The sequence below is a fragment of the Solanum pennellii genome, chromosome 3 (genome assembly GCF_001406875.1).
Source record: "Solanum pennellii chromosome 3, SPENNV200".
Lineage (NCBI taxonomy): Eukaryota > Viridiplantae > Streptophyta > Magnoliopsida > Solanales > Solanaceae > Solanum > Solanum pennellii.
The window spans coordinates 61,079,512-61,093,578 of record NC_028639.1 but is presented as its reverse complement, the minus strand read 5'-3'; the positions used below and the strand labels follow the sequence as shown (position 1 = coordinate 61,093,578).

At 33.4% G+C, this 14,067-nt stretch overlaps 1 protein-coding gene across 1 annotated transcript; it reads right to left on the bottom strand.

The window, feature by feature from the left end:
- Positions 1-12,470: 12,470 nt before the first annotated feature.
- Positions 12,471-13,679, bottom strand: LOC107012930 (PLAT domain-containing protein 3-like). The gene is made up of 2 exons (XM_015212903.2): positions 13,512-13,679; positions 12,471-13,166 (listed from the first exon to the last, which is right to left on the bottom strand). The coding sequence occupies exons 1-2, from the start codon at positions 13,593-13,595 to the stop codon at positions 12,699-12,701; spliced, it is 552 nt and encodes a 183-aa protein (XP_015068389.1). The 5' UTR covers positions 13,596-13,679; the 3' UTR covers positions 12,471-12,698.
- Positions 13,680-14,067: the final 388 nt, after the last annotated feature.

The following is a 14,067-nucleotide window of genomic DNA, read 5'->3' as shown; positions in this document are numbered from 1 at the left end:
TAAGTGTGGGTGCCAGTCGCTGCTCGGTTTTGGGTCGTGACATGCTGATTTTAGAAATCAAATTTACCTGTACTCCTTTCCATATTATTCAGTGCAAATATACATAATGACATATTGTCAGGAAATTCACCCGGTGCCAACTGAAGATTCTTGGATTGTCCCTTTGGATATGATACAGAGAGAAATACCTCCTTCCTATGTTAATCCAAGTAAACCCGGAAGAAGGACATATAAGAGACGGCGTGGAGTTGGTGAATCATTTCCAACAAGAAAAAATAAGTGTTCAGTATGTAGGAACTTTGGCCACAAAAAAACTACAGGCCCAAATTGAAATGCCCCATAAGAAGTGTTAAGCATTATGTTTTTGAATTTTAATGAATGTTCTCTCTTATCTGCCGATGATCCTATTATATAATCTTAAAATGCCCCAATGCGTGATTTGTTGCTCTTCTTTGTTTCTGTGTCAACATATGTCAAATATGTTTTATATTTTACAACAGAATATATTAGATGTGGCAACATATGCTACAAATGTTACTACAGACGAATCATATGTAGAAATATATGCCACAAATGTTGCTACGTATAATCATCTGTAGCGACATATGCCACATGTTGTGACAGACGAATCATCTGTGGTAACATATGTCTATCATGCCATATATATTACTATATAACATATCTCTGGCTATTACAACATAATATTTTAGATGTGACAAAATTTGTCAATTACACATATAAAAACTAATTACGAATCTGTCTCAATATACTTTTAAATAATGATTACGTGGTAGTGTAGTTTTAGATAATACCTTTGGTTTAATAATTACGACTCTTCAGTTCATTCTGTTGAAACGTCATGGATTGCAATATTTCAAAATATTTGGCCTTTATAAGAACACAAGAGTAGGGAAAGATTAGTCAAAAGTTGTCTTCTCTTTTCTTCTTTATTCTCAAAAATGGTTTAAACTAGGTAAAACCTCTTAGAATCCCCCCCGACTGAACTAGTAATCTTATCGTTGAAAGGGTTGCTTCCGACTCTCTAGAAGATTTAGTCAGTATTAAATAATGTTCTAGGTTCCTCAATTATGTTGGTAATGAACATTTTGTATATCAGAAGGTTACATTGGCCAGCTTTCCCACTGAACCTACATGGACGATGAATCAACATGTCATGTCTTTCATGAAAATTTGCATAGCATCGGAGAACTTAGAAGCCTTATACAGAAAAGGCGTGGTAATTTTAATGTTTTTCATTTTTTTTCACCTTTTGATCAATTTATTTTGTAATCTTAATGTGATGTTTCTTTTATAATTTTATTTTTTCAATCGTAATGTTCCAATTGCACTGAGAATGGTTAAAAAAGCAGCAAAAGGTGGTCACCGTGGTGCAAAGTATGTGCTTGCCGTAATTTCAATCTTTGAAGGCGGTAATTCCATGAGATAAGGCTGGATGTACATTGTCAACATGAAAAAACATGACAGTAATAGTGAGAAGATGTCGACACCATTTGCAGTGCATTTTAAATCGAATGTGTGTGCAAGAACCTAATATTTTGGGTGAAAGACCCATTTGTTGCATTGTGCATCAACCCCAACAAAATGCCCGCAAGATTGGTTGGCCTAGAGGAAGTGACGATGAAGACGATATTCGTTGCGAATTGTGTATTTATGATTTAGAACTAGATTATCTAGTTAAATTTATTTCGCATACGACTGTGTGGGAATAATTTAACCTGTGATAAAGACGATGTTGATTTTCTTGTTTTTTGTATTTATTTTGAAATTATATATGTGGCAACATATTATATTACATATGGTGAAAATGTTGTCTGCACTTGTTTTGTACTTATTTTCGAATTATGATATACATATGCAGTTTCTGTTGTTGAAATTGCAACATATAATGAAACTGTTGCAACATATAACTATAACAAATCGGCATTTTGGGGATTAATTCAATTAAATTGTCACCTAATTCAATATGTAATACTATTATATAGTCTTAAAACATGTCTAAGTAACAAATTATGGTCGTACACAACACTGTGCATTGGATTCTAGCAATTATATTTAGAAAGACAATCATCTCACTAGTTCGTCATACATTGTCCTAGTAAATCCATATGATAGTTATAAAACACCTTCTAAATCGTTGTTCCAAATGTTATATCTTATTATTATTGATTATTTATGTTCTAAATCACTAAAATTTGATTAAAATTTTCATTTTTCCATTCCTAAATCGATCAAATCGTCTATTAGTGCTTCCTTGATTTTTCATCTGTGACATCATATGCAATTTCTGTTGCTGAATTGCAACATATAATGAAACTGTTGCAACATATAACTATAACAAATCAGTATTTTGGGGCTTAATTCAATAAATTGTCACCTAATTTACTATGTAACACCAATATATAGTCCTACAACATGTCTAAGTAACAAATTATGGTCGTACACAACACTCTCCATTGGATTCTAGCAGTTATATTTAGAGAGACAATCATCTCACTATTTCGTCATACATTGTCCTAGTAGATCCACATGATAGTTATATAACACCCTTCTAAATCGTTGTTCCAAATGTTATACCTTATTATTATTTATGCTCTAAATCACTAAAATTTGGTTAAAATTTCCATTTTTTCGTTCCTAAATCGATCAAATCGTCTATTAGTGCCTTCTTGATTTTTCATCTGTGACAACATATGCAGTTTTTGTTGTTGAAATTGCAACATATAATGAAATTGTTGCAACACATAACTATAACAAATCGGTCTTTTGGGGCTTAATTCAATTAAATTGTCACCTAATTCAAAATATAGCATCAATATATAATCCTAAAACATGTCTAAGTAACAAACTATGGTCGTACACAACACTCTGCATTGAATTCTAGCAATTATATTTAGAAAAGACAATCATCTCACCAGTTCGTCATACATTGTCCTAGTAAATCCATATGATAGTTATAAAACACCCTTCTAAATCGTTGTTCCAAATGTTATACCTTATTATTATTGATTATTTTTGTTCTAAATCACTAAAATTTGATTAAAATTTCCATTTTTCCATTCCTAAATCGATCAAATCATCTATTAGTGCCTCCTTGATTTTTCATCTGTGACAGCATATGCAGTTTCTGTTGCTGAAATTTCAACATATAATGAAGCTGTTGCAACATATAACTATAACAAATCAGTCTTTTGGGGATTTATTCAATATATTGTCACCTAATTCGATATGTAACACCAATATATAGTCCTACAACATGTCTAAGTAACAAATTATGATCGTACACAACACTCTCCATTGGATTCTAGCAATTATATTTAGAAAGACAATCATCTCACTAGTTCGTCATACATTGTCCTAGTAAATCCATATGATAGTTATATAACACCCTTCTAAATTGTTGTTCCAAATGTTATACCTTATTAATATTGATTATTTTGTTCTAAATCACTAAAATTTAGTTAAGATTTTCATTTTTCCATTCCTAAATCGATCAAATCGTCTATTAGTGCCTCCTTGATTTTTCATCTCTAACAACATATGCAGTTTCTATTGTTGAAATTGCAACATATAATGAAACTGTTGCATCATATAGTTATAACAAATCGGTCTTTTGTAAAAGTGGCCCAATGATAGGCAAAGCCCATTCTGTTTAACAAAAAGTAAAATAGTCCCAACCCATTCTAGAATACGTTTTCATTTTCATTTCAAGAATAGGGTTTTCAAATTTTTTATCTTTGTCGCTTTAGTTTTGGCGCTTTTTTTTTCACTCTCTCTCTCTCTCTCTCTCTCTCTCTCTCTCTCTCTTGGGATGTACTCTCTCCTATAGGACCTGTTGCTTCACATTAATGTAATGATCTTATTTGATTTTCTGTCAGTCATTCCCCAGTCACACTGTTCTCTCCTCTATTTGATTGGCCTTTGGTTAAACCAAATTTCGGTACTCACATATTCAACAGTAAATCGATTTTCATTAGATCGATTTTTTGTTAGTTTATTTGATATGATGTCAAATGATATACTAAATCGAATTTGTGATGATGAAAATGATACTATGTTTAATGTTAAAATGTATTGCAAACATGGAGACTTACTTTCAATGCAAACTTCATGGTCAAAAGACAATCCAGGTCGCAGATATTGGTCTTGTCCATGATATCGTGTATGTATATTTATTTATACAATATTTGGACACTTCAGATCTCTTTATTTTTTTAGTTAAAATTTATTTCTTTGTGGTTTGTATTTTAGGAGAATTCATGCAACTTCTTTAGATGGAGGTATCGTGAAGATGTTGATATATAATCCAAGTTCGTTATTCACCGATTGGCGAACAAAATTAAGGAGTTGGACACTGTTGATGAAAGTCATATCAAAAGAAGTACCGGATGGGGGATGAAGGAGAAGAAAAAGACGAAATGTTGTAGCATCCGAACTCTAATGTGGTGTTCTTTGTTTTTTTTTTCCTTGTAATTTTAAGCATTACCAAGAAGAATTTTGTAGAGGACACAAAATTATTATGTAGTTGTGTACAACCAATACAATTATCATAGTTGTGGAATTATCATATGTAGAAATTCCCCAATGCGTGATTTGTTGCACTTCTTTGTTTCTGTGTCAACATATGTCAAATATGTTTTATATTTTACAACAGAATATATTAGTTTTGGCAACATATGCCACAAATGTTGCTACAGACGAATCATATGTAGCAACATATGTCATATGTTGTGACAGACGAATCATCTGTAGCAACATATGCCACATGTCGTAACAGACGAATATTGTGATATACGCATCAACTGTAGCAACATATGCCACAAATATTGCTACATATAATCATCTGTAGCGACATATGCCACACGTTGTGACAGACGAATCATCTGTAGCAACATATGCCACATATTGTGACAGACGAATGTTGCGATATACGCATCAGCTGTAGCAACATATGCCACAAATGTTACTACATAGAATCATCTGTAGCAACATATGTCACATGGTGTGACAGACGAATCATCTTTAGCAACATATGCCACATGTCGTGACAGACGAATGTTGTGATATATGCATTAGTTGTACCAACATATGCCACAAATGTTGCTACATATAATCATCTATAGCGATATATGACACATGTTGTGACAAACGAATCATATGTAGCAACATATGTCACATGTTGTGACAGATGAATGTTGCGATATACGCATCAGCTGTAGCAACATATGCCATAAATGTTGCTACATATAATCATATGTAGCTACATATAATCATCTGTAGCGACATATGCCATATGTTGTGACAGACGAATCATCTGTAGCAACATATGCCACATGTTGTGACAGACGAATGTTGCGATATACGCATCAGCTATAGCAACATATGCCAAAAATGTTGTTACGGACGAATCATTTGTAGCGACATATGCCACATATTGTGACAGACGAATCATCTGTAGCTACATATGCCACATGTTGTGACAGATGGGTTGATAAAATAAATATTGTCTTTAATTACTTTGTCTTTAATATAAAATAAAACAACATAATTGATAAATTAAACAGTCTATAATTACAAACATAATGTCAAGGCTTTAAGCTTTGAGATATTATCCCATAAGCCCAAACATATTGCATTTGTTCAGTTAGATTGTCACATAACGGTGTATTGGGTTGTTGCAATTCTGTCCCTCTAATCAAATGCTCAATGAATGCAAGGGAATGTGACGCGCACGCCGCTCCAATTGCATTTTGTACCATAGATTCCATTCGACCGTTAAATTCCCATGGTTGAGTGAGCAACTTCTCTGGAAAATGATTCATTATTCCACTATGCTTCAACAATTTAGGCAGCAACTCGAAGACAGGTTGTATGAGTGTCAAGAACTTGGCATGTTCTGTAACTATCAGGTCGCAGTCATAAACATTCATGCGACCGTCGTGCAAGAGAATCTCGAGAGTCACAAAATGGATACCCGCCGTGTTCATGACTGCCAAAATCCTTCTTGCATCAATCCAATCCATGACTCCAGGAGATGGCTAATACCCTTGACTTAGTAAATCATATCATCATCCCATACAAAGTCATGTAGTAACTGATTCATGCTTTTACCACCAACCCTTGTTGCCTCATCGCTCATTTGATTATATCTTTGTAGGAAGTTCATGTAGAAGTTGAGATCCAGGATTCTATCTTTGGGATCATAGTAGTCCGGGTATGTCACATGCCTCTGATGTATGAGGTTAAGGATTTCGTCAATATACTGGAATAAAAAATAATATTAAATAGTTAGGAAGAGTAGTCACTGAAAAGATAAAAGAAATAGTTAATAATATCCTTTGCACCAAACTTTTATGCTTGTCATGTTCCTGAATCTTGACTGGTAAAAACATGCATGCCGTATTCCATTCGAATATCCTTTGCACTCGTCACATTCAACACTTCGTTTTTTTCAGCTACAAAGACACGCTTATAAATATTCAACTTTTTATACTCCGTCACTTCCTCCATAACGGCCCTTGGAATTTCTCCAAACATCTTCCTCTTCAAATTTTGCATCACTCAAAAACTCAACGTATGCAGCAACATAAAGTCCACAATCTGTGCAGGGCATATCATCAATCAGAAAATATAGTAACATCAAATTTCGGTAGTTGTAAGACAAAAAAATAATGTAATACTTACAGACTATTACTTTCTTGTTGGGCAATACAAATAACATGTCTGACTTCGAATGGGTGAGATTTGTTCTTTCCTTGGTAACATTTGAGAACTGACAAGTTGATTCGCTCTTTTTGCTCAAAAAATCCACTTAACTCAAGGTACTCTGGCGATATTGTAGACAAATTTTTAAGCTCGGAGGATAATTTTCTATTAGACCTAGTTGAGGACATGGAATCATACACTTTTATGCACCGTTCCTTCAATGAAACAACTTCCAAGACCCAATGGAATTCTCCATTACTATTTACAGGGACATAAACATCATCTGCCAGGTGCCAAGGCAGTCCACAAGGTATACCAAACCCTTTCATTATGCCAACGATTTTATCCTCATATTCACTAGCATTGTCAATGTATGTTTTAAAAAAACAACTAGTGGTGGTATATTGATATTTAGACTGAATCTTTTGCTTTGAATTTTTATGCAAATATTAAAATATGACATCCACATATTGTACACATGCATCAAACAAGTGTATCAATTTAATTGTATATATTCATGTACTAAACAAAACATTTAAAAGTGGGCATGGATTTACCTCATCATTTCAGCACTTATTGGGTTGATACGTTACGTAGAACCAGTCCTTATTCCTTGGAAATGCAACTACAAAATCAAGTTGGTCAAAATCAAGTTTTTAGCAATTGGCTAAGTAGTGATCCTCCTTGTTTCCTCTGCAATTGTGTAATCATTATAAATAATTATTTAGTGGACAACAAGAAGAAATACTAATAATAGTTGAACGACCTTACTTTACTTACTTTTTTGCATGATGCTTGTAAAGACCCTCGTTTATCCATTGCGAGAAGGATGACATTAGTTAAGTTGGACCCTCGTAGTTTATGTTAAAACCTTCAAATGGATATTGTCGCTTCACATCACAACTGACGACTTAAACTTTTTTCTCTTTATTTTTCTCTTTCTCCTTCTTCCTTTCCTTTGCCTTCTTCTTGTTCTCCTTTTCCTTCTCCTTCTTATGTTTTGCCTTTTTCTCCTTCTTCTCCTTCTCCTCCTCCTCCTTTGACTTCTTCTCCTTTTCTTTTGCCTTCTCGTTCTCCTTCTCCTGTTTTGCCTTCTTCTCCTTCTTCTCCTTCTCCTCCCCCTCCTTTGCCTTTTTCTCCTTCTCCTTATCCTTCTACTTCTCCTCCTTTGCCTTCTTCTCCTTCTCCTCCTTTTCCTTCTTCTCCTTTGCTTTCTTCTCCTTCTCCTTCTCCTCCTCCTCCGTTGCCTTCTTCTCCTTTTCTTTCTTCTCACTAATTACATAAAGTGTTTGAGAAATATATTTTTTCAACCTCTTACACTTCAAAGGGTGTGAAATCTTTTTGGATCTTTGCACAATCAATATTATGAGACATTTTCTTAAAAATATTAGTGAGTTTTGTAACACGACTAATAAAATAATCATGTTGCTGCTCACATTCTTCGTATAGACAAAAAGAGCATTTCATGTTAGAAGATGAAGTTTCTTGTATCATTTTATCTACAAGGTAAATAAAAAAAGATTGAGATTTTACAATTCATTATAAAATAATAATAACAGTATGTTGCAACAGATGGATAGTTTGTTGCAATAAATTAACATTATGTTGTCACATATGTACCTGCTGTTGCGATACATAAAATTTTTGTTGCAACATATAGATCTTATGTTGCTACATATGAATCATATGTTGACACAAATGTACCTATTGTAGCAACATATGAATCTTATGTGGCAACAGATGTTCAAGATGTTGACTTAAAGTTAGATGGTACAACATATGATAACTGTTTGAATGTGCACCAACATATCACTAAAATGAGGCAACATACGCTAAATGTTTCAACAAATGAAATATATGTTGGAAACCTGAACAATACTATATTTATAAAATCATATCATCAAAATGGCCACAAAAAGAACAACAACATCTACAAAAAATGACTTTCACTGAATGATAACAATACATATACATTTCCTCAAAATGAGGATTTTTTGTGTTGGTTGATTTCTTTCAAAAATAATAAATAATACACACCATTAAGTCAATTATTCAATTTTAACATTTATGGAACATTTTATTGTTCATTAATCCAAGATAAAACTTCGAAAGTTGTAAAATATTTCAAAAAAATAACTTACCCATTTCTACTCGACCACGATTACAGTTCAGAAAGATGAGAGAGTAACGACTGGAGAGGAAGATAATGGAGGACTGGAAAGGAAGAGTAACGAGGGATTTCCGAATTTTTAAGGAAAAAGAAGAACAATCCCCCAAGAGAGAAGAGAGGAAGAAGAGAGAGAAGAGAGGAAGAAGATGAAAAGATTCTGTTTTTTTAAAATGATTTGGTTTGAATTATAGAAGTGTGCTTTTTTGTATTTTATAAAAGATTAGAACGATTTAGAAATGTTAATTTGCTACCATATTTACTTAATTACATTTTAAAGAGGATTTGATCAGCTCTTGGTCAATCTGTCACCAAAAACAAAAACGAGACTTATTTGACACCTTTCCCTTAATTTTCTCGTGTAACTTCTTCCACCGATTGGAGCTTTGAGATGGAAAATCCGATTGTTTTTGCCTTAGTTGATGCATATGAAAGGTGTCAAATAAGTCTTAGGTTGTAGCAGATTGACCAACAACTGGTCAAATCCTCTTTAAAATGTAATTAAATTTTGGACCAAATTAACATTTTTAAAACTTTCTAATCTTATATAAAATACAAAGAAAATACTTTATTTTTCAACTTTTATAATTCTATCCAAGCCATTTTTTAAAAAAAGTAAATGAAAATAGGATTTTCTCTTCTTCTCCCAATGTTCTCTCTTCTCTTCTTCGTCTTCCTTGAGAAAATTCGAAAATTCAACAATCAAAACAAATATTCTTTCTCATTATCTTTTCTTCCTCCTCATATCCGGTCGTGACTCTCTCCTCTTTCTGAACTGAAGATTGTGTTCGACTTAAAATGGGTAAGTCATTTTATTGAGAGATTTTACAATTTTCGAACAATACTAAATTTTTTTCTTGGGTTAATGAAGAATATATCATTCTATAGATGTGTGGTACCTATTATTTATTATTTTTGAAAGAAAGTTAACTAACCCCAAAATCCCCTATTTTTTAGAAAATGTATATATATTTTTAACATTCACTAAAAATTCATTTTTTGTTGCTTTTTGTTGTTCTTTTTGTGACCATTTTGTTCATATGATTTTAGAAATATAGTTTTGTTCAGTTGTCCAACATAAATTTTAAGTGTAGGAGGTTGAAAAAATTTATTTCTTAATCACTATCTATAATTAGTGAAAGAAAAAAAAACAATGACTATTGGTCCTTATCAAACTCAAACCCAAAAAGCAAGGAAAACAAGAAGGAGAAGGAGAAGGACTTAGAGAAGGAGAAAGATAAGGAGGAGAAGCAGAAAGTGAAAAAGAAAGCGAAAAATAAAGAGATAAAAAAAATTGAAATCGTCAATTGTGATGTGAAACAACAATATCCACCATTGATTAGGTTGATGGTTATGTATACAATTGTGAATTACTTTTTTGTTGATAAGTTGTATAGAACATTTGGAAGTGTTCATTTTTGCTGATAATATTCATGTTTTTTGGGTTGTTGTCGGAAAATGTCAATTATGATGGAAAAGAAGAAGTATGGTATATGTAGCAACATATATAACCTATGTTGTAAAACACACCACAGAATTGTCTGCATGTGCCCCCGTAGAAAGGATATATGTGGCAACATATGTCACAGAAAAAGATATGTGGTAACATATGTCACAAAAAGAAGATATGTGGTAACATATGTCACAGAAAGAAGATATGTGGCTAGGGGTGTGCATTCGGTTTTTCAGTTCAGTTTTATACTATTCGGTTAGAATTTTCGGTTTTTAGTTTTGAAGAAGTGTAACCCAATCCAAACCAAAATAAATTTGATTTAGTTTGGTTTTTCTCTTTTTGGTTTGAGTTTTTTCGGTTTGATTAATCGGTTATGTCAATAATAAGATCAGTTCAGGATTGTTTAGGGGGGTAATAGGACACTTGCATAGTTTAGGTGTCTTTTTGAAAATTCAAGACAACTTCATGTGTCACTTTATGTCTTTTCTCGAGTTTTTAATTATAAGGTAAAAGAATTCAACCATCTAAAAGATAATTGGTCTAATTATTCCTAAATCCCCAATTATTTCCCAAGAAAATAAAATGCCTAGGTAAATTATCAAAAATAATTTTTCACACAACTTGAAATTTTCCTACAGATTAAAAAGGATTTTAATTTTTTTTTGGTTCATGTACTTAGGGATTCACCTAGAGATATTGTTCCCGCGGATATGTCTAGGTAATATCATAGGTACTAATTTTATAAAAAATGACGCTAAGTTTACATGCGAAATTTGTTGGGAAAATACTTTTTGCAGATAATATATTTTAATATTGAGGAATTTAAGATTTTCGCAAGAAAATCCGTAAGTATTGCTTGCGATAATATTCCTCAGGTAATATCCCCATGTATTTGCAATTTTCTAGTACTGACCATGACTGCAAGAAAGGGGTGGAAGTTGAATAAGATGGATGCTTTTAATACATTTTTGCAGGGAGATCTCCTTGAAGAAGTATACATGATGCCCCACCTGGTCTTTTGAAGAAGGGGAGTCTTCTCTTGTATGTAGATTCGACAAATCTCTCTATGGTCTCAAACAAGCACCTATGCAATAGAACCTAAAGCTTATTGAGGCTCTTATTGCATTTGGTTTTCATCAAAGTCTTCAAGATTATTCCCTTTTTACCCAGACTGTTGGTGCTCACATTGTTTGGATTTTGGTTTATGTGGATGATCTGATCATCACTAGTTCTTGTTCAACCCGTATAGAGGAAGCCAAATCTCTCCTCCCTCATCATTTCAAAATCAAGGACCAAGGCCATGAAGGAGATACAAATGACTAATTACTTGCAAATCGAAGAAGCTATCAAAAGTTGGTAGGCAAGTTAATGTATTTGGCAATGACTAGACCAGACATTAACTTTACCATACAGAACCTGAGCCAGGTTATGCACAATCACGAGAAGTCTCACGCGGAGGCAGCTTTTAAAGTGGTAAGATACTTGAAGAATTCTCCAGGACTTGGGATCCTACTGTCATCAGAAGACTCAACACAACTATCATCGTATTGTGATGCTAATTAGGGAACTTGTCCTATGAGTAGATGGTCATTCACTAGGTTTATAGTGACGCTGGGAAAGTCACAGATCTCTTGGAAGTCTAAGAAGCAGTCTCGAGAAGCTCAGCAAAAGCTGAGTATAGAAGTATGGGAAATGCAGTTGCAGAAATCGTATGGACAATTGGGTTATTTGAAGAAGTGGGGTTGGGGTTGAAATTACAACTTCCTGTGACACTATACTGTGAAAGTAAGAAAATCAAATATATCATGAAGGACCAAATATATAGAGATTGATTGTCACTTTATTAGAGAAACAATACAAAAGGGGTAGGTGCGTACTGAACATGTTAACACTACTCTACAACACGCCAACATTTTAACAAAGAGCTTGGGGAAGACACAACATGAGTTTCTATTGGGCAAACTGGGAATTCAACCTGTTCTCATTACACAGTTTGAGGGGGAGTATTGTAGGAGTCACGTAATCACTAACACATGTGTACTAGATTAATTAGCTAGTTGTTGATAGTTAGTTTAGTTAGCTAATCTGTTAGCATTAATTAGTCATTGTAAGATATAGATTAGTCAGTTACATCTATATATCAATGTACATGTACATACATTGATTCATTCATTTTCAATGTAGAAGAAATTTCCCCATTTTATCTCATCCACAATACATACAATATCAGATCAATATGAAAATTATTCACAATGTGTGATGTATTTGAATTGGAAAATGGGAAAAGGGAAAAAAATAGAGAGACAGAAAGAGAGAAATTCTGAGCCTGGCCCAACAACCCTCTATAAGCTCATATTAAATAACATCAACAACATGATAGGACTGAGAATCGTAAATAGACAATTGCTCTTCGGACTTACGGCCACAGTTGTTCTTAATGGCCGTTAGCCCATCTGGGAAAACATCAGCACCAAGCCAATTCTCGACTGTAAACAACTGCTGGTTGCATCGTTTGTGCTCTGCTGTAGAGGTAACTTCAACGTAATTACAGTACCATCCAGGGTGTTGGCCTGTACCATCTGAAGTCAAGTTCATTTTACAGATTGGACCATTCAAACATGGACCACGACCAGTAAACATATCCAAATTGTCCCTTTCAAAGTAGTCGTAACCTTCGCCCATAAGCCCACCCCATGCTTGTAGGTTGTTGATTCTAAGTCCATATCCATCCGCATCGTAAAGAGTTAAGATTATTTTTGAGTCAGTTCCAGACCCAAAGAATTGCCCTGTCCGAACGTAAACTGAGTATACACAATTTGATTCCTGCATCAATTACCCATCAATTCAACAATAACACGAGGGTATTGTAGTATACTCCCTCCGTCTCATATTAGTTAATCACAGTTGTCCCAAATTAGTTGTGCAACTTATTAAATCAAAGAAACATTACTCTTACAATTAATTCTTTTTGAAAATATTTACATTTGTTTAATTAGTATAATTTCCAAGAAGTTTTTTAAGAGGTGAATTAGCATACCTTCTTATTTATGATTTTTTAATGTACGTGTAAAATGAAAAATGATCAACTAATATGAGACACAGGAGTAGCAAGTTAAGAATTTTGGATTAAGAACGTATATATGAGGTTAGAATCAGACATTGACTTACAGAGCTAGAAATAGAAGAAACGGAGATGGACAAGAGGATGATCATGAGATAGAACCAGAATTGGTTAATTTGTGCTACTCCCATGGCTACTTGAACTCCCCTTAAGTCTAGTTACGTTGTTTAATTGTTAAAGAAAATGTGAGAGAAAAAAGGGGAATGCTTTTGAGACAGATAGGAGTTTAATTTATAGATTGTATCACAAGGGACAATAGTATCATATTGAGAGTTTTAGGGTCAAAAAATATGGCACTAGTCCTAGTGGAAGAATAAATTTTAGTAAAAAATACTATAACTAGTGGCGGCTAACTCGATTCGCAAAGGTAAAATTATTGACTTCATTCCATTATAAGGTGCGCACTTTCCTCTTTATCCTAAAAATGTATAGAAGCCGCCATGAGAGAGAAACATGCATGCATGCACCATTCTATTATTTGATCATTTGTTGATTAAAAGGCACTATGTGCTACAAAGTAAAACAAAAACAAAAAAAATATACTATATTTGTAAAGATATATTAGTAAATAAACATGACAACTTGCTGATTGCAAATAAAATA